Source organism: Anolis sagrei, chromosome 2 (assembly GCF_037176765.1).
Source record: "Anolis sagrei isolate rAnoSag1 chromosome 2, rAnoSag1.mat, whole genome shotgun sequence".
NCBI classification, from domain to species: Eukaryota; Metazoa; Chordata; class Lepidosauria; order Squamata; family Dactyloidae; genus Anolis; species Anolis sagrei.
Window position 1 is genome coordinate 207,486,582 of NC_090022.1, and position 20,884 is coordinate 207,507,465.

Sequence of the window (20,884 nt, forward strand, 5' to 3'; positions counted from 1 at the left end):
ACCACATGTTCCCCATCCCTGATTCAGAAGGACCATGTTTCTATCTATGAAACCATAGTAATGAGTTGTTATGTACAGTCACACTTTGAAATACAATTCATTTCAAATGAATGAGACATCCATTTTTTTACTTTATTTATCTACGATTTCCCACAATTGGGTGACTTCAAGACACTTTGGACTTATCATCTGACCACTGGCCCCTGCTGGCTGGTGTTTATTGTACTTGTATCTGAAGGAGACCGCCTGGGAAGAGTGATCCCTCAAATGACAATGTTCTCTTCATAAACAGTCCCTTGTGGTGAAGGAATTAAAATTAAACGATGCAAAGTTGACCTTGTGGTAACTCCATCACCGAGATGAATACACAAGTATTTCTATGTGCATAGTCAATAAAAAGGTAGAGCGAATTTTGATGTGTTTTTTTTAATGAGTGTCTGATTCAGGCAAACTGAAGCCTTTAAGCCTATTGATTTCAATGGGAGAGTAAAGCACATGCTGAGATCTCCCTCATAATAAACCAAGGGGATTAAAAAAATGCACAGTTGTTTAATCAAGTCTTTGTTTCTGGCAGCTTACATAATTGGATCTGAAGGCCTCTCTGCAACGAAGCAATTTCTCAAGTTTTTTGCACAACTTGCCAACTCTGGGATCAATATTTCTACACCCTGGACATCAAAGCGACACCATTTCCCCTCGGATGTGGAAAAGTTTCCCCACATATCTTGAGTGCGTCTTATGAAATAGGCTCCATTTGGAAAATTGAGAAAAGGCCTTATCAAGTTGAGAAAATTGAGAAAAGGCCTTATGGAGTTATCTATATGAGTGCAATTTCCTAACTATGGCTCTATGTGAAAGTGAGTAGTGGTACCTCAAAGAGAGATAAGTAACAAATGGCTTGAATGTGTTCAATTACTTCATAGAAGATAATCTGAAAGCACACAATACAGCCAACTCTACTATGGTAACTAACCAGGGAGCATCAGTGGCATCGCTAGGGTTGGTGACACCCAGTTCAGTAACTCTAATTGTCACTCCTATGGACCTCCTGCACCAGACCAACCCACAATATCCTTGCCAAAATATCAGAAAATTTGATAAAATCAGCAACTGTTAAAAAAAACCCAGCAACAACCAAAAGGACATGTTATATCTGGAGATGAAATCACATAGTCTGAAGTGTCATTGCAACTTTTAGGCTTTTAATATGCATACTTTCAGAAGAAAATCCAACAAATGCTATGTTCAGCAAAGGACAAGAGGGATCCTCCCACCTCTGCAGAAGTCAACCATATACCATGCAGCTGTGGACAAGTCTACATAGGGACCACCAAACGCAGCATTGCCCAAACACAAATCAAAGGAGCATGAAAGGCACTGCAGACAAAGTCAACCAGAGAAGTCAGCCATAGCAGAGCACCACTCTAACAACCACCATGTCAGACTCCACACAGAAGCCCATGAAATTCACAAGCATGTGGACAATTTCAACAGAAAGGAGGAAACCATGAAAATGAACAAAATGTGGGTTTTTTTTATAAAAAAAACCCTCTAAAATCAGGACAGTAAATAAAGAGCAACACTCAAAAAACAGGGGAAATCCAGATAGTAAACAATCACTGCCAGCTAACACCTCCCAACAAAGGATCCCCCAGGCAGCAACCAACCAGGCTTTGAATCTGCAAGGCTATTCAATGCTAATCGAAGTGGCTAACTGCAACATTCACATTTGCCTCAAAAAGACAACAATTCTTTCTCCCACCCTAGACATTCCACAGATATACAAACCTCACTTGCCTAGTTTTTAACAGACCTCACAACCTCTGAGAATGCCTGCCATAGATGTAAGCGAAATGTCAGGAGAGAATGCTTCTGGAACATGGCCATAGAGCTCTGAAAATTCACAGCAACCCAGTACTTTCATAATGTTATTTATGCGATCATTATAATTTTAAAAGCAGAGAAGACTGCAATACTATCTAATATGATTGACTCAAAACAAGAAACTTAGGGGCCTCTCCAAATAGAAAGAAATGCCCATAGGTTTTATGTGGTTTTTTATGTGGTTCAGCAAAGGGTGACTGCTTAGCTCCCAGAGGTCTTTTCATATATCTAAAAAACAGACTTTTATACGATGAAAATAAGGGCAAGAGGCACACACAGTATTCCAGTAACGGATTTAGCTATTGCACACGATCATTGGTGTGTCTAGAAAAGTTTCTCGTACCCAACTATTTGCCCCAGGAGCCTTAGCATGCATCTATGCTATGAAGGCAATGGAGCTTGACACCACTTGAATTGTCATGGCTCAATGATATGGAATTCTGAGGGCTGCAGTTTTACAAGGTGTTTAGACCCCTCTGCCAAAGAGGGCGGGTGCTTCTCCAAACTACAAATTGCAGGATTCCATAGCATTGAGCCATGAATGTTCACATAGCGGCCCCTATTTAAGGAGGCAGGGACAGCTGTAGAAGCTTGGAAAGAATCGAAACCAGGAGTGTGAAAGCCATGAAAGTTTACTATCTTTACACTAAAGATCTAAAATTCTGAAACATCTCTTTTTCTTGCTCAGTGCTTCGCCTTTTCCTGCCATTTTTCATTAGTTTAATGTGCATTTATTTACACTTAGTTCCCTAACAACAAAACTGCGGCTCCCTGATATTTTACAATGCCCTATCTCCCAGTGTTTTAAAATTTTAATCCTTGAATTTGGCCCTGCCCATGGTGATTATTTTAATGTCGTAATGAAATGTAATGTTTTTGATTTTTTATTGTTGCGTCGTTTATATATGTTGGTTTTGTATTTTAGGTTATTTTATTTTTGTTGTTGTGTTTTTGTGTTAAATTGTGCATATTGTATTAATGGGTGTGGCCTCACGTAAGCCGCCCCGAGTCCCCTTAGGAAAATGGTGGCGGGGTATAAATAAAGTTCTATTTCATCATCATCATCATCATTATTTCATCAATTGTCTTGTTTACGTTTCTGGAAGGGTAGCAATTTATGCTCCACGTGGTATTCCCAAGCCATCTTTTTAAACTGTGAAACCCCAGAATGTCTTTCTTTATGTTAATGTTGTGGCTGGCTACTGAAATTTGATGGTGACCTTCCAAGTGGATTATATGTAATATCATAATCCATTAATTTCTTTTAATTAAACATCCTCAGTTAATATCCTATTAATGAAAATCAGTTTAAGTACTACTAACACACACACACAATCAGGTTTTGATATATGAGCAAGAGCAACAAATAGCATTTGCTCTATGCAAAAAATCATACTTCTATGCAGCCATATTATTTTATGAGCAGTTTCTTGTGCAAAAAATACTATTTCCTGTGCAAAACATCTGTGTGAGAATTTTATGTAGAATAAGTCATGAACTGCAGAACAGTACCATTTTTAAAAATAACAAGGTTGCCACCTTGATTACTCAAAAAGCAATGTTTTATAAGTACCATTGCTACTTCTGACATATTACTCCTAGGGTCATAGAATCACAGAATCATAGAGTTGGATCAGACCTCACGGGCCATCCAGTCCAACCCCCTGCCAAGAAGCAGGAAAATTACATTCAAAGCACTCCCAACACATGGCCATCTAGCCTCTGTTTAAAAGCCTCCAAAGAAGGAGCCTCCACCACACTCTGGGGCAGAGAGTTCCACTGCTGAAGAGCTCTCACAGTTAGGAAGTTCTTCCTCATGTTCAGATGGAATCTCCTTACCTGTAATTTGAAGCCATTGTTCTGTGTCCTAGTCTCCAGGACAACAGAAAACAATGACTTCCTATGACTTTCCCTCACATATTTATACATGGCCATCATGCCTCCTCTCAGCCTTCTCTTTTAAAGGCTGAACATGCCCAACTCTTTAAACTGCTCCTCATAGGACTTGTTCTCCAGACCCTTGCTCATTTTAGTCGCCCTTCTCTGGACACATTCCAGCCTGTCAACATCTCCCTTCAATTGCAGTGCCTAGAATTGGACACAGTATTCCAGCCGTGGTCTGACCAAGGCAGAATGGAGGAGTAACATGACTTCCCTGGATCTGGACACTAGACTCCTACTTATGCAGGCCAAAATCCCATTGGCTTTTTTAGCTGCTGCATGTCATTGTTGGCTTGTGTTTAACTTGTTGTCCATGAGGATTCCAAGATCTTTTTCACACGTACTGCTGTCAAGCCAGGCATTGTTCCCCTACTCTGTATCTTTGCATTTCATTTTTTCTACCTAAATTATCTTGCATTCATCTCTGTTGAACTTCATTTTGTTAGTTTTGGCCCATCTCTCTAATCAGTTAAGATCGTGTTGAATTTTGCTTCTGTCTTCTGGAGTATTGGCTATCCCTCCCAAATTGGTGTTGTCCGCAAACTTGATGATCATGCTTTCTAACCCTTCATCTAAGTCAAGTGTCCTCAATTTTTTTAAACAGAGGGCCAGGTCACAGTCCCTCAAACTGTTGGATGGCCGGATTATAATTAGAAAAAAAAACCATGAATGAATTCCTATGCACACTACACATATCTTTTTTGTAGTGCAAAAAAAAAAAACACTTAAAAACAATACAATAATTAAAATGAAGAACAATTTTAACAAATATAAACTTATTAGTATTTCAATGGGAAGAGTGGGCTTGCTTTTGGCTGATGAGATAGGATTGTTGTTGTTGTTGTTGTTGTGTGCTTTCAAGTCATTTCAGACTTAGGTTGACCCTGAGTGAGGGCCGGGTAAATGACTTTGGAGGGCCATATCCAGCCCCCGGGCCTTAGTTTGAGGACTCCTGATCTAAGTCATTAATAAAGATGTTGATCAGAACCAGGCCCAGGACAGAACCCTGCTTATGGCACTCCACTTGTCACTTCTTTCCAGGATGAAGAGTGCTACACATTTTTTTTCTATTTCTACTACGTATTAAGCCTTTGCGCTTTTCTTAACTGCTGTAATTCATTCTTTAATATATGATAGAACCTGAACTTTTTAAATGTTAAAAACCCTTTTTTCCCAAATAGTCTTCTTTCTTCACTGCATTTTATGAGGCCTTCATGACCCCCTTCTCTCATGACCCCCTTGTTTTTCCTTTGTTTCTTCAATGTTTTTCCCCCATCAGGGATATCACTAAGGGCCCTTCCAGGTAGGCTCCTATATCCCAGGATCTGATCCCAGATTATCTGGCAGTGGAGACTCATATAATCCATTTTAAAGCAGAAAACCTGGGATCTGATCCTGGGATATAGGGCCTGTCTAGAAGGGTCCTATGGATAAAACAAAACTGGAATAGCTGAACTATGCCATCTAGACAGTTAAGGCTGCAGAGAGCTGTAAGCAACCACACATTAACCAAAATCCTTTTAAAAATGGTCACTAATATCTATGGTGGCTTCCCGTTTAACACACTTCCCTGGATTTCTGTCTGCTTGTCATATCCTCAGCTCTCAATGATAAATCGGTTATAAATAATATTGGAGGTGGGGGAGAAAATGTGAATCAAAATATTTCTGTCTTGTGTCTACGCAGGGCTTCTTACTCATTCTAATGTTTTCTCCTTAGTCTTTTACAGTGTAATCCTCCTCTTCTAAATGTCAGTACATTCTAGGGATTGAGAGTTTACTCTCAGGTAAGTGAATATAGAATCGCATCCTTAGTGTGTCATTTTACACTGATATATTGTTATTGTTGCTGTTGTTGTTCTGTGCCTCCTTATGGTTAGGATTTCTGGCAGTTGAAGGCCAAAATATCTGGGGACCCACAGGTTGAGAACCACTGACGTAGAGGTTTCTAGAGAGGTATTCTCTCTAGACATGGCTGGAGGAAACTGACCCAAGAATCACACTGGAGCACATATTGATTCTTCAAGGGAATGATTTAGGATCTCTTCACACGGGGCTAACTAGCCCTGTTTTGCCACTTTTGGCCAGGACCTGGATGGATGCTGAGCGGCATCAGATGACGCCTGGCAGGTCCCACTCACATTCCTTCTGGAGGGGAGGGGAAGCGTCAGAAGGCGCTTCCTCCTCCACCATTGGGAGGAAAGTGTTTTTTGGGTATCCCCAATGGAGTCACCTGAACTTTCCTCCCCTTTCCCCCATATAATGGAGAAAAGGGTGGCAGGGCAATGTGCATTGCCACTAGTTGCCGCCTTTCTCCAATATGATGTGGACAAAGTGTCAATATGCTCTGTTCCATTCCCACCATATGATGGGGGAAGGAGGAAGGGCATGTGAGGTGTCATGAGGCACCCCGCGCACCTTTCCTTTTGCCGATGATTGCTGATGCAACAGCACTGTCCTTCCTGGACCATGTGAAGAGGTCCTTAATCACGTCTGTGAATAATCCAATTCACAAAAGTCAGAGCTGCAAATGTGGAGGGATACCTGTGCAGTATGAATTCTGTATCTGTTGGAAATACATTCCAAGACAACTCCACTCCACAAATACCAGAAACCACAGTTAGTGGACCCTATATTTTGACTATATTTGAGTTGCAAACATACTAAATAATAGCACTGAAGAAGCCAAAGAGAACCACACAACCTTCCAGGAAGGAATGTTTATTTGATGTGTGGATTGATGAAACCATTAACACCAATTGATAAGGCAGCACTGTTCTTTGTATTTCTTATACATGACAGATATCAGACATGCGCTTGGGAAAAAGATGTGATTTCTGGTTATGGTTCTGACTCTTTGAAACCTAGAAAGCATTTCTTTGCTTTGTGAGAGACGATGAGCCTTGGAGCAAATAGGGCAGAATAATGTGGAATGGGAAAATGAGGGAACAAAGATGGATAAATTCTTCAGATGAAAGGGCACAAGCAGGCTGTTTTAGAAATGATGCTTTTATCAGCACTCACATTTTTCATTCTATATCTCTGTACTTTGAATGTAAAACCTACAGCGAAAATGGCCTCTCAGTATTGCTGACATTCCTGAGACATGTATCTGCAGATGATATCCTTAGTTCCACATTGAAATTGCCCACTGATACATGTACGATGTGTGTACCACAGGGAAGAGTCTGGTATGTAGAATGCCATGTTATAAATAAGGCAGAATACCACAAGTTTGATATTTGATTATAATTAAAATTCCTGACTAGGGATTGTAAAACTGAAATAAATTTCCTGGCTCTAGAGCAGTGGTTCTCAACCTGTCGGGCCCAGATGTTTTGGCCTTCAACTCCCAGAATGCCTAACACCTGGTAAACTGGCTGGGATTTCTGGGAGTTGTAGGCCAAAATACCTAAGGACCCACAGGTTGAGAACCACTGCTCTAGAATAAGGCAGCTGTGGGACCTGGAACAGGCAAAGCTGTTTCTAACATGCTCTAAACTGATCCAACAAATGTTGTCATCTCTACCACTTGTAGCCAAAGATCATTGGGTTTTGGTTTACCATTACCATAGTGCCTTGGGTCTTCTGGGAGTTGATGTCCTGCACATCTGGAGGACCAAATGTCCCAATTCTATTCTATTCAGCCCTGGAAGCTTTCTGGTAGAGCTTGGGCTGAAGATCAATAACTCTAGCTGGAAACAGGAGGATCCCTGTTCAGGCTGATTTGACCCTTACCCATTACTTGAATCATTCTTAGGGCATATTAGTCTTCACATGGTATGACTCTTCTACAATCTGACATAACCTAGAGCACACTTAATTATTATACTTGTATTAGGTATTTGCTATTTAAACCATTAGATTGAGCAAACCTTATATATAATTCCAAAACACTCCAAAATCCTAAACTGTCCACATGGATAGTTGAGATACTGACATCTTTGTAGACAAACTAAACCAAGGGAAACTATACAAATATTGTATATAAAATGACTTTCATGCTATGCGTATATCAAGCATAAATACATTCTCTGTTTGGACTTGGGTCCTATCGATTCCCCATGATGTATGTATGTGCAAATACTGATATTCCAAAATCCAAAAAAGACCCACCTGAAATTCAAAACATTTTTGGTTCCAAATATTTCTGATAACAGATGCTCAACCTTGATTTAAATAGTTATATATATTATTATTCCCAGAATGAGAACATCATTATTTTACTGATAAATTCGCAAAAATGTCACAATATCCCACTCATATTGTTGACTTTATCTTGAACTGTTTTCTATTGCACACCCTCCAATAGAGCTTACATAAGAGAGCAGCTATATGAACAAAAACTGGCAGAACAGAAAACCACCAAGCAAGACTAAACAACAACAGCAACGGGAAGACAAGAGAGTCTAACTAACAGCCAAATCAGTCTCCACTTCTTGATAATGAGAGGTGAACAAATCTATTACATCTCATTGACAAGTGGATTATATAAATATTATTTCACACATACCAGCTTATCCTCGGGCCACAGGGGTCCAGGGAGCAAGCTGTCACCAAAAATAAGACACACAAGCCGTTTTTTTTTATTTTGTTCTCTGCTATAGTAACAAACAAGCCACAGATAAAATAGCCTCGAGTGCAAACTAATCAGCCCTTCACTTCCAGGTCTTCTACTCTGCACCAACAACCAAAACTGGTCACCACAGAATAATTGAAAAATGTTAACTTAGGAATGATGAATACGTGACCCTTCAAATCGTGTTGTACTATAACTTCCTGAGTCCCCCACCACTGACTAAACTGGCAAGGTCCACTGTGATCTGTGGTCCAATAATATCATACCCTCCAACACATCGCAGACGCTATTAATGAGGAAATATACACAAGCTTAGGAGAGACAAGGAGCAGTTTGCTTTTGCCCAAGTCTACTGGGAAGTGGAAGATTCCCTGTACTCCCCCCCTCCCCACACCCTCTCAATTAATTAGGTTTGACTCAGAAAGGACAAAATGTTGGACGGACATTTGGAGGGCATACAATATTGGTTGGAGGGTATGCAATATCTGAAGGGCCACATATACCTCTTCCTCATCCTAACTCACACATTTAACAATTGAAAACTTTGCAGTCTCATTTTTGTTCCTGTATTTTACCATCCATGGAGATAATGAGCCTATATAAATGTGTATAGGACTTGAGCCTGAAGCTGTGAGAGAGATCAGGGCCATACCTATGGATGTTGCTTTCAAGCTTTTTCACCTTCAGCTCATCCTCTTCGGACTGCCTCTTTCTTGCTTCTTCTTCTGCTGGAGAACTGGCAGGGATCCCTTGCATCAACCATTTTTCACGAAGTGCTTTGGACTGGGTGGGGAAGATGACAGAGAAAAGAAAGGAAAAGCACACACTTAGTGAGACGTTAAGAGGACTCGAGCCTTTAAATATTTGATAGTCCTCTCCGAGTCCATGATTAATGCTTTCAGTGCTACACATATTCACTGCACTGGATAAATCCCCGAAGAACCAATCCTGATCTCCATTCTGCCAAGGTGTCAGTTCTTGTCTATCTAATGCACAGGTCATTGATTAGTGAACCAGATGAAATTTTAATTTTCACTCATATGTAGACAATAAAGATAGTGGAATGAAGCAATCACACGAAGACTGAAATTTTAAACCAGGTTCAAAACCTTGGGGTGAGACAAGGAGTCAAATATGTTAATAAGAAATGATAACATTTATTTATTTCCAACATTTCTACCCCACCCTTCTCAACTCCTGCCCTTCTCAACCTCCACATTCCTCCAATGCGGCAATCTAATGAAGGAACACAAATCTTTCAGAGTAGATCAATAGGGGGAAAATAATTATGTATTCATCATAACATATCCTATATGCACCAATCTAGAAATTTTAGTCAAAAGATTGACCTAGAAAACCTGGGTAGACTTATCCATGCGTCAATATAAATAATGTATCTTAACTCCTATCTAAAAAAGGGAAAATCCCATTATTTGAGTAGAGTGGTGAAAAGCGAATGCTTAGTTCATCTCAGGAAACCTAAAAAAACCCCCATTTTTCTTTACTCTCTCTGACTTTTTGAATGCCATGACAGCTGCCCCCTGAGTCATGTGTGGTCATATCAAAATCCATACATTTTGGCTATCAAAACCTGCTCTTGACGTATACATGGGGCCAAGTTGTACGTGATCAGGCATGGGCAAACTTCAGTGCTCCAGTATTTTGGACTTCAACTCCCACAATTCTTAACAACCTACTAGCACCATCCCGGCTCCACCCTGGCTGTGTCTCGGCAACATGTTGAGAGTCTGCTCTGAGAATACAGGCAGTGACCAGTGTTCTCACGGAGTAAGCCAGGGATAGTGTGGGAACAAGCTGGGGACAGACGGAAACCTCGTGTGATGGTAAGGGGGCGATGTAGGACTGCCCAACGGTTTCTCCCACTGCCTGATGGACCCTCCCACTGTCCTTCAGCTTAAGAACCTTTATGTGATGAGGTCCTAAGACTCTGTAGACTGGAGTTTGATTCCCTGTTAAGTCATGGAAATCCACTGGATGAGCATGGGTAAATCACACTTTCTCAGTCCCAGAAAACCCTATGGTAAATTGATTTTAAGACTGCCATAAGTTAGACATGAAGGCACACAATAACAAGTTGCAGGAGTGAATTAGTTGTAATATTAGACTCATAGAGTTTTCTTATTGATGCAGAATTTATAACCAAACCAGATGTTACCATATTCATTTCACATATGTAAAATGGCATGCATGTGTGTGCATGTATGTCCAATTTTTACAACCAAAGAAACGCAGGTGGCAGGTTAAAAGAGAACTCTCTACTCCTTGTTGCATTAATTTAGGGGTTTTTTTTTGACAGACTGGATCTGATACTCATGAGATGATGGGCTAAGGAAGAGAGAGAGAGAGAGATCTGAAGCAGTAGAGTAGCATAAGGTGATGTAGGAAGAAAGCAAGATCCTGTTTATCTCATAGATGACACAAGAAGCCTGCAATGGCACAATGGGTTAAACTCTTGTGCCAGCAGGACTGAAGACCAATAGGTTGCAGGTTTGAATCCAGGGAGAGCATGGATGAGCTCCCTCTGTCAGCTCCAGCTCCCTATGCGGGGACAAAGATGGTAAAACATCAAAACATCCAGGTGTCCCCTGGACAATGTCCTTGCAGACAGCCAATTGTCTCACACCAGAAGCAACTTGCAGTTTCTCAAGTCGCTCCTGACATAAAAAAAATCATGCAAATAGGGATTATGTTAACAAAAGCTGGCAAAACAAAACAAAAACATCCCTGGGCAACATCCTTGCAGACGGCCAATTCTCTCACACCATAAGCGACTTGCAGTTTCACAAGTCGATCCTGACACACACTCACATGCAACCCCCCCCCCCCCGAAAAAAAACACAGATGTCACATTTCTAATGCCAAATGTGTTCCTCTGCAAATGTGAATAGGGGAGATGGATGTATAAAGAAAGTGCCCTTGTCATGTCTAGTTTGACTCTTAGCAACAATGTTCCATATTTTGCTCTTGACAAAGCACTTGAAGAAACAATTATATGGTCCTCCAATCGTTCCTGAACTGCACTTCCCATGATCAGACATTCATCCCTTTTCTTTCTTTCTTAGATATTGTTGAACTGCACTTCCCAGTATCCCGCACTACTGACTATACTAGGTACAGCTGCTGCCGTAATAGTTCTAATGTTATATAATAGTAATGGAAGTGGAATTGCCACCATTTTATAAATAGTATAAAGTGTGCAGAGGGAAAAAGACACACAAAAAATTCACCATGAATCCAGTCAATTGAGCTATTTACATTGGCAATGGGAGATCTCACTCCCTACCCTCTGTGTATGAATGAAATTTGGCTTACAAACAGAAAGGAGATCTTTAAATATTGGCAAGATACCAGTTAACAGATCTTTCAGAAACACACTCCATCTGTCAACATAATTTTCCTTCTTTTGTTTTGTTGCCATTTTACCTCCAATGTTCCAGTCAGTGAGTTCAGCCACTAAAACCTCACCAAGTTTCAAGGCATCTACTCCAAAAATGACTGTGCCTCCATACAGCACACCAGAATTTCATTAAAAATTGCAAACAGTAAGTCAAAATGGATTCATCTAAGAGATTTTCATACTGGCCATAAGCAGACATCTTTAGATATTATAGTGAATGTACTAGTACCCTTGCCTAGACAACACTGTATTAACCTAAAGTGGAATTTAAAGAAAATAAGGAGCCTCCATACATCTAAGCTGCTATCCTAATTTCAATCAAACTGGTCTTTTTTCATTGAGATGGTCTGACATATTGCTATCAGGCATGAAGCATTATTGTTCTGGTTGCTGCTGATATTATTATTATTATTATTATTATTATTATTATTATTATTATCATTAACACAACAAGATTAGCACATAGCACACAAGATTACTATGCTGGCTTTTGTATTCAACCACATGTCAGACACTTCCCAAATGTCTAGGACTATGCGATGTATTGGCAAATAATACCTGCAGATCTGAGGAGGGTGGCCTTTTGAGGCTGACATCGCAATTTTGTCAGCCCTGACTGTTTTTAAGTGCAGCTAAGGTCTTTAGGCACTGCACCCAGTGTGCCGATCATCACTGGGACCACCTTTATTTGCTTGTGCCAGATTCTTAATAATAATAACAATAATAATAATGATAATAATGATATTTATCCCCCACTTTTTCTTTCCACAAAGGAAGTCCTTTCCTTTAACAAATATTCAAGGTTTCTGATAGTAGAGAAGTGTTATAGAATTACAAGATACATTTTAAGTGAGAGTTGTAACTCTGTGATTCAACAATGTGAGCAGTGCATTGCTATGTAGACACAACCATTTGAAAACCTGACATAAAATTGTAATTTAAGATGGAATCAGTAATACTGATTAAGTTAGCATTATAACATCTACAATGCAAATGTATTTACTTAGTAAAGGTAAAAGTTTTCCCCTGATATTAAGTCCTGCCGTGTCCAACTTTGGGGGTTGGTGCTAATCTCCATTTCTAAGCCAAAGAACCGGCGTTATCTATAGACACCTCCAAAGTAATGTGGCCAGCATGACTGCATGGAGTGCTGTTACCTCCCCATAGAAGCGGTACCTATTGATCTACTCACATTTGCATGTTTTCGAACTGCTAGGTTGGCAGAAGCTGGGGCTAACAGCGGGAGTCATGCCACTCCCCGAATTCAAACCTGTGACCTTTTGATCAGCAAATTCAATAGCTCAGCATTTTAAACCACTGCACCACTGGGTACTTCTCTATTTACTTATATGTATTTACTTAGCCCTCAGAAAATCACCATAGTGACTATTAGCTATTATTGCATATATACATTTTCTGTATTTATAAAAAACCTGAATTTTAGGAAAAAGGAAGAGAGGCAGAGTCTGCTATCACCAGCTACATGAGTGAGAGAAAGAAGAGATATGTGGAAGGAAAGAAAGGCATGCCTGAGATCAGTTCATTATACGGAAGCAAAAAAGCGAATAAAATAAAAAGAGGTAGCACTTTTTAAGGGAAACTAAACCAACCATGCCTCTGCATCTTTTTCTTCCTGTAGACATATACTCACTTGTGCAAGCTTGGTTGCACATTTTTCCACATCTAAACCCAGCTCTTCACTAGCTAAAGACAAAGTATTTGGAGAAGCACATACAGATATATTCAGGTTGAGTATTCCTTTTCTGAAATGTTTGTAATGAGAGCTGTTTTGGGTTTCAGATTTTTTTAAAAAAAAATGGAATATTTGCATAGACATAAAAAGACATCTTGGAGAAGCCAAGACTGAACATAAAATGCATTTATGTTCCATATATATCTTATATATATATATCCTGAATGGAAATTTTATACATAATATTTTTAATAATCTTCTGCACAAAACAAAGTTTGACTACATAGGACCATCAGAAAGCAAAGCTGTCACAAACTCCTTTCATGTGGAGAATTCAAGGATTACATCAGATTTTGTAATTCCAAATTAAGAATACTCAACTTGTAATAAAACTGTCACCTATAGTGGAAATCTTTGTAATTCTCAATTGGAATGCAAAGAGAGAGAGACAAAGAGATAAAGAAACTGCTTCCCAGATCTCCCTGGTAACATGGATGTTTTGAAAGCAGGGGTGTATTTCTTCACCAATTTTGTTCTAAAAAGAAAACAACAAGTGATAGTGAGAATAAAATAATTTTAATTGTTTTCTTTTCACTATGAGAAATTATTGGAAAACTGCAGAGTTTTTAATGAGTATATTTAGTTCAGGACATATTATGTGCATAATTGATATGTGTTTTTTGTACAGAAAATTGAATTTCCTAAACATGAACTATCTTTCTCTAGATATTATTTTCTGTGCAGAAATATTTGTAGCTGAGAGCTTATTCTGAGCAAAATTCATATATGGCTTTTTGTGCAGAAAACAAAATTTTCTGCACAGAAAAAAATACTTCTGCATAGGAAAATTATTTTCTGCACAGACAATGCTATATATGAGTTTCTAACATAAGGTCAAACCCCTGCATTGTACCTAAATCTAATGGCCACAGTTTAGGAAGGATTCACTGGCAAAAGGAAACCAAACCATTGTACAAAATGAAACCATTGTGACATTTTTTCTTCTCCTCCCATGCTTCATAGTTCACAAAGTGGGCTTTGGGTTCCATTTCTCCAACTGGTCTTCAGTCAGGTCCATTCACCAGCTGTTGTTTACTGAACAGCTAACAGATTTGGCACCGAAGAAGCAAATTGGCTTTTCTCTTTCCCTGGCAAAGCAGTGAAGTCATGATTATCTTCTGGATATCAGCAAATAAATTGATTCTCTGGCAGAAACAATGGAGAATTCATGTGGATCTAGGCAGAAGCACAGGGTTGTTGATGGATTTTGTCAGTACACTCTCCAGCACTCAATCAAATCTGCCAAAATCCAGTACAATGTTGAATTTTGATGTACAATCAGCCCTCCACATCTGCAAGAATGCAGTGAAAGAGGAAATCACAATAAAGAAATTACTATTTTTAAAACTTAAGAGAACACCGCTCTAGGAAATTCTAGGTCTTCAAACATGATTCTGTGGTCAACTTTCACTGAAAGCTGACCACAGAATCTCATTGGAGGAGCTAGAGATTCTTAGATTCCCCCCCCCCCCCCCTAGAAATCCCTATATTCTCCAGCCTGACTAGACGAAGTTGACCATAGAAACACACTGGAAGACTTAGAGATTAATAAAAATAAGATTTTAATGAAATCTATGAATAATCAAATTCGCAAAAGTGAAAATTGCAAATGTGAAGGGACAATTATTTAACAACAAATTATAGAGTTATACTTCTGCATGGCTGGAGACCACCTGTCATGGGGAAAGTCATACAATCTACTCCTAATCCATCTGTCAGGATCAAAAACACTACACATTACTTAAACTGAATGGATTGTGGGATAGGTGACAATTTCAATGTTTCATTTGGCTATTTTAATTATAGCATTTCAAAAACTGTTGCTTAGATATTAAGTCATAATTAGTTTCATTTCTTTCACAATTAATTCATGAACAATTGCTTTCTGGAATTAGTTCAATCTGTGGAATTTGGCAATGGAGATCTCCCATATTTTTAATGTAATCTCACTGAAGAAACTATTGTCAAGGCTGTAAAGTATTGTGATTGTGGTGAGTTAGTCCTCCCACACCTCATCACTGTCTGAAGTGGACATGCTCGGTCATATTCAAACTCTAAAATCTATTTCCCAAGTAAAGAACATTATGAGATAAGAAATCGTAACAGTTGGCTATCATAAACTAGATGTCTTTCTTCTGTTAATGATGGATGTGATTAGAAACAATGCAATCCCTGACCAATCTGGCTTATTTTAGCATAAATGCAGCTTAACTACTCTCTAGTGGGTCTTTAAAACATACTAATTAAATGCATTGACATATAGTTATTTATTGCTACCGGATCATTCTGAGTAATCAGCTACAGGATTGTGTGATGGGCAGGTTTAAAGAGCATTTTTTTAAAAACATACTATATATGATTAAAAGGGACCTACAAGGGTCCTACTTTATCCATCAAAACCTTTGGCATGGAGGCTTCACCACATTTACATGTTAAAATTGATTTTCCAATAGATAAGCTTTATGATGTCAGGAAATTACAAAGGTATCACAAATAGTATATTCAAAACTGATGGTGCAAAACAAAATTTCTGCACAACTCGAGTTAATTCTTCCTTTTGGGGGGGGGGATTTGTACACAACAACAGAACAAATATAACACACACACAACTATAGTTAAAGAATCAGGACAGGCACATTCTACTCAGCTATAAAGGCTCCAGATTCCATCCGATCTTGGAATCATAGTACTCTAACTGTGTAGTGTAAAAAGGTCCCTAGAGATAGGAAAACTTTTGCTTGTCTTTGCAAATTGTAGATCAGCAATATCTGGAGGGGTTTAATACCCCAAAGCATCTGATTTTGTCTGATCTTGGGAGATAAACAGGATCAGCTGTGGCTACTATTTGGATGGGAGTGTCAATGAATACCAAGGGCAGTAGGCTGTATTTCAGAAGAAGGAACTTGCAAAAGTCACTTCTGAGTCTTCCCTACCTAAGGAAACCCATTAAATTCATGGGGTTACCATAAGTCAACAGGGAACTTGAAGGCATGCATACAAACACATGTGTCTACAACTACATAACAATGCCATTTCCCACTCTATTTTGAATAGGTCATTGGTTAATCCTTTCTTTCCAATTATACCAGCTAAAAGCACAAATCTGGGCCATTCAATTCTTTTTAAAGTATCAGGTCATCAGGAAGGAGGAGAGTGCTGAGCACCTCCAGCTATTTTGGAGACTAGCATGTCTCTTGCCACTAGTTTATTCTGGGCTCTTCACCATATCTAATGTGAGGATAGGAAACGGCAGTAATGAATCACTGGTGGAAATCAGAGTGTTCCATAACAAGTAGATAGAGACTGACAATGTTCTAGTGAAACCCAAAGGCACAATTTAAAAGACTTAGGCCTACATTTGTGTTCAGCACAGAAAGGGATTCAGCTTTGTCTCTGTGAAATCCACAATACACTTCAATATATTCCAAAATAATGTATGTTCCAAAATAATGTACATCTGCCTTTGCCTAAAAATGTAAATAATTGTCATTTCCTCTTTGTTGTAGGTGTGCTTAATACATTGTAAATGATGAAAGATACAATCTTCTAGCTGGTTGTCATTAATAGAAGATGATCCAGAACAAGTCTAGCGAAATGCAGACATTGTAGAAATACAACAAAAAAAAATGGATCCAATTTGAAATTGCTATATATCTGCAACCACAAACTGCCCATGCATGAAACTCTTATCTCTTGAAAGGGTGGGGAATGGAGTTTCAAAGGATTGCCACTTGATGCCTCTCTTAGCGCAAAAACAGCCGCTAGCTTCAGTGCAAGATGGCACCCCAGGAATTACGACTTTAGATAGTCTTCATTTGCAGAGTTATTTTAGATGTGTTTCTAGTTCAGAATGGTTAGTAAAGCTTGATAACCCAATAACTTTTTGTACGTTTGTAACATGTGGCCTTCGTGAAATATACTGCTATGAAACTGGGTCCCTCATTTTGAAACATAAAAAGAGAATAAACTTTTCCCGTTTTGTCAACTTAATATAAGCTGTTTGTGTTGCTCTGGTTGTATACCCTATTGATTTCCACAGGTTTTATTTTGAATAGACATCTGTGGGATTGCATTGCCATTACAACAGGTTGATCTATAATATCATATTTGCATTGGACTATTTTTAGTAATATTATAATTAATATTTCATAGCTCTTTCAATTGCCAAACATGATATATACATCAGATTGAGTATGCCTTATCCAAAATGTTTGGGACCGGAAGTGTTTTGGATTCTGGAATGCCTGTATTTGCATATATATTGGATATACATACTTAAGGAATTTATTTCATATACATATGAAATTCATTTCATATACATATAAAATGTATTGGCATTTCATATACTCATTCATTATGCATACAGCCTAAACATCATTCTGTACATATTTTAATAATTTTGTGCATGAAGCAAAGTTTATGTACATTGAATAATCAGACATATTCATGTGGATAATTTTGAAATTTTTCAGATTTTGGAACTTTGGATAATGGATGCACACAGACAGTGCTGAATTTTATTCTGGCAAACCCTAGAGCAGTGCTTAGCTTCTTAGGTTAACTGACACGAGAGACCAGCAACTCTGCTCCACCCCATGACCTGTAGTACCTAATTTGTGCTCACAGGCTACAATTGTTTCTTTCTATCCTGTAAACTCACTTTAGGCTGTACTTAGGTATGTTGCCATCCAAGACGATGCATTAAATGATGCATCTTCTGCAAAGTCATCCCATATTGTATTCATGGGCAAGTCTATGAGTATCCCTTATCTGAAAAGCTTGGGTATTCCATATTTTAGATTTTTTAAGATTTTGGAATACATACACATGCCTGATGAGATATCTTGGAAATGAGAATGAATTTTAAATTACAAATCATTTACCATATATATTTATGTGTCAGCTGACCTCTTGTATATGCTAAATGCAGGCTTAGGGGAAGGATAAGGGGCAGGCTGCTGGGGAAATGTGGGTGTGAATTTTAAATAATATATTAAGTGTATTTATTATATTTTAATCTGTTTTACAACACTGTACTATTTACTTGTTTTTTAACCATTGTATTGCACTTTTAATCTGTCCTAACATGGGCGACAATGGGGGAATTTTAATCTGTTTTTACCACACTGTAGTATTTACTTGTTTTTTAACCTTTGTATTGCACTTTTTAAACTATGCCTAAAGTGTGATTACTAGCCACCTTGAGTCCCCAAGAGGAGAAAGGCAGAGTATAAATAAATTTAGTAATAATAATAATAACAACAACAATAATAGGGGCCAAACATATGGATTTTAATATGACCCATGGATAGGTCAAGCGTCATTGCATGGATAGGGGGCACTGGTATAATGACAAAAGAATGACATAGGTAACGGCAACCATCCAGTTTACTTGTCTGGACTCCATCCTGCCACCGCAGTGGATGGAGGCAAGCAGTGCAACACTCCTAGACCTGGTTCAGAGTACTGCCACTCTCGATCAGACTAAAATTAAGTGTGCTGTGTAAATTGGCACACTTAAATCTATGAAAGCGACAACTTTGTTCTCTCAATCTCTAAGGTGCAAAAAGATCCATTTGGGTACTGATACTAATATCCCAAATTAACATGGCTATGAATTTGAATTCTGGTCATACACCACAATGGAGCCAGATGAAGGGAGCATAGACTACAGTTTCCTTGGTTACTGAAAAAGGCAAACACATAAGACAAAACTCATTGTCTCTCATTATGCTTCTCCAGTTTCCCAAATCAATATTATGAATCAGCAGGGGGGAAAGCCCTGAAGTCCAGGTCCATAAGAATGTATGGGAGAGGTCTCACAACCCACAAAACATTCACTAGAACTGCCTTCCTTTACCCATTCCTGACAAAACAGGAAAATGGCCCAGAGGTAATCATAGCATCCAAATTCAGATGGAAGCAATGGCTCAAGTCACAATAAATTACACCGCAACTACTTTCTACTACATACTTCTTGGAAAAAATATGTGTTACAGAAAATGGTGTAGAGTAACCTGGAAGACCAATCTCTCTCAGAAATGACCCACTTATTCAGGATTTTTCCTCACTCCTAGAGATACCTCTACTCTTCCATGTTTTCCCTCCATCTTCCCCCTTCCATAATTTCTGCTGCTGTTAACAACTTATTTTGCTTCATTACCATTTCATCATATGGACTTTCCAACCCGTTGTAGGACGCTGACAACACAGTTCCTGGATGGAGCCTGCCGGATCCCTTCACGTGAGATACAACTACTTCCAGCAGGGCTCCATCTTCAAACTGTGCTGTCAATGTCCTACGACAGGGCAAGGAGAACATGGGAGGTTTCCTATGTTCTTGTTGCCAACAACGTGGACAGCACAGGGGGAAGTCAGGTAGCAATGCTTATTAGTTATACAAAGTTCATATACTTTCCACAGCTCTGTTTCAATACAGGTTGAGTATCCCTCATCTTGGGGCCAAAAGTGTTCTGTATTACATTTTTTGGAATTCACACAATCAGATATCTTGGCAATGGGACCCAAGTCTAAACATGGAATTAACTGATGTTTTATACACATCTTATTTATGTTGCTTGAATGTCATACATAATATTTTTAATAAATGTGTGTATAGTGAACCCTCGGGAAGCAAGGAGGACATTATCTCAGCCAACCATATCCTGGAAGTTCCAGATTATGAACAAGATAGGTTTCGGAGGCTTGTTTGTATGTAAATCATTGTTTATGTATAACTTGAACGTTTTTTAAATTTTGGAAAGCATAGGAAAAGGTTAACACCCCTGCAATGTTTGTTTTGCTGTCTGAAACCCTGTTCAGAAGATTTCACTTCACTTTCTGTCCCTGTGACAATTGGATTTGGACATTTTGGGGTTGCTGTGGGAACACAGTTGCTGCAAATGGAGTTCAAAGTGGAAAACTGGCATTTTTCTTCTTTGTGGAATCACAGGTTATCTCTAAATTTTGGCCCCAAAGCCTGTTCTCAACTAAAACATGAGGTCCACTTATGCATGAGTATACACAGTAAGTGCCTGATATTTAGGATCTCAACACACTAGAGAACTAATCCACTTAAAATCCGTTTTCTGCCTCCTGCAGAATTCTGGGGTTTGTAGCTTGGTGAGGCTGCTCAAGGCTCCTCCCTAAACTAAAAATCCCAGAACTCTGCAGAATTCATTCTCAAGTGTGATAAAGTAGCTGGAAACACACTGTGAGCCCAAGACTTAATGGCAAATTGGGGAATGCCCATGCTTTGGGATCAAGCTTTTTGGCAAATAACAATACATGGACTTGGATTTATGTGTAAT

General features: G+C 38.9%; 1 protein-coding gene across 8 annotated transcripts in view; it reads right to left on the reverse strand.

Annotated features, from left to right (window-relative positions):
* PALM2AKAP2 (PALM2 and AKAP2 fusion) overlaps positions 1–20,884 on the reverse strand; it is a 313,924-nt gene that overhangs the window by 236,238 nt on the left and 56,802 nt on the right. For all 8 annotated transcript variants that reach the window (XM_060762475.2, XM_067464361.1, XM_060762476.2 and 5 more), the window contains exon 3: positions 9,056–9,186. In XM_060762475.2, the coding sequence (XP_060618458.2) occupies positions 9,056–9,186 (131 nt within the window). The remainder of the gene's footprint in view (positions 1–9,055; positions 9,187–20,884) is intronic.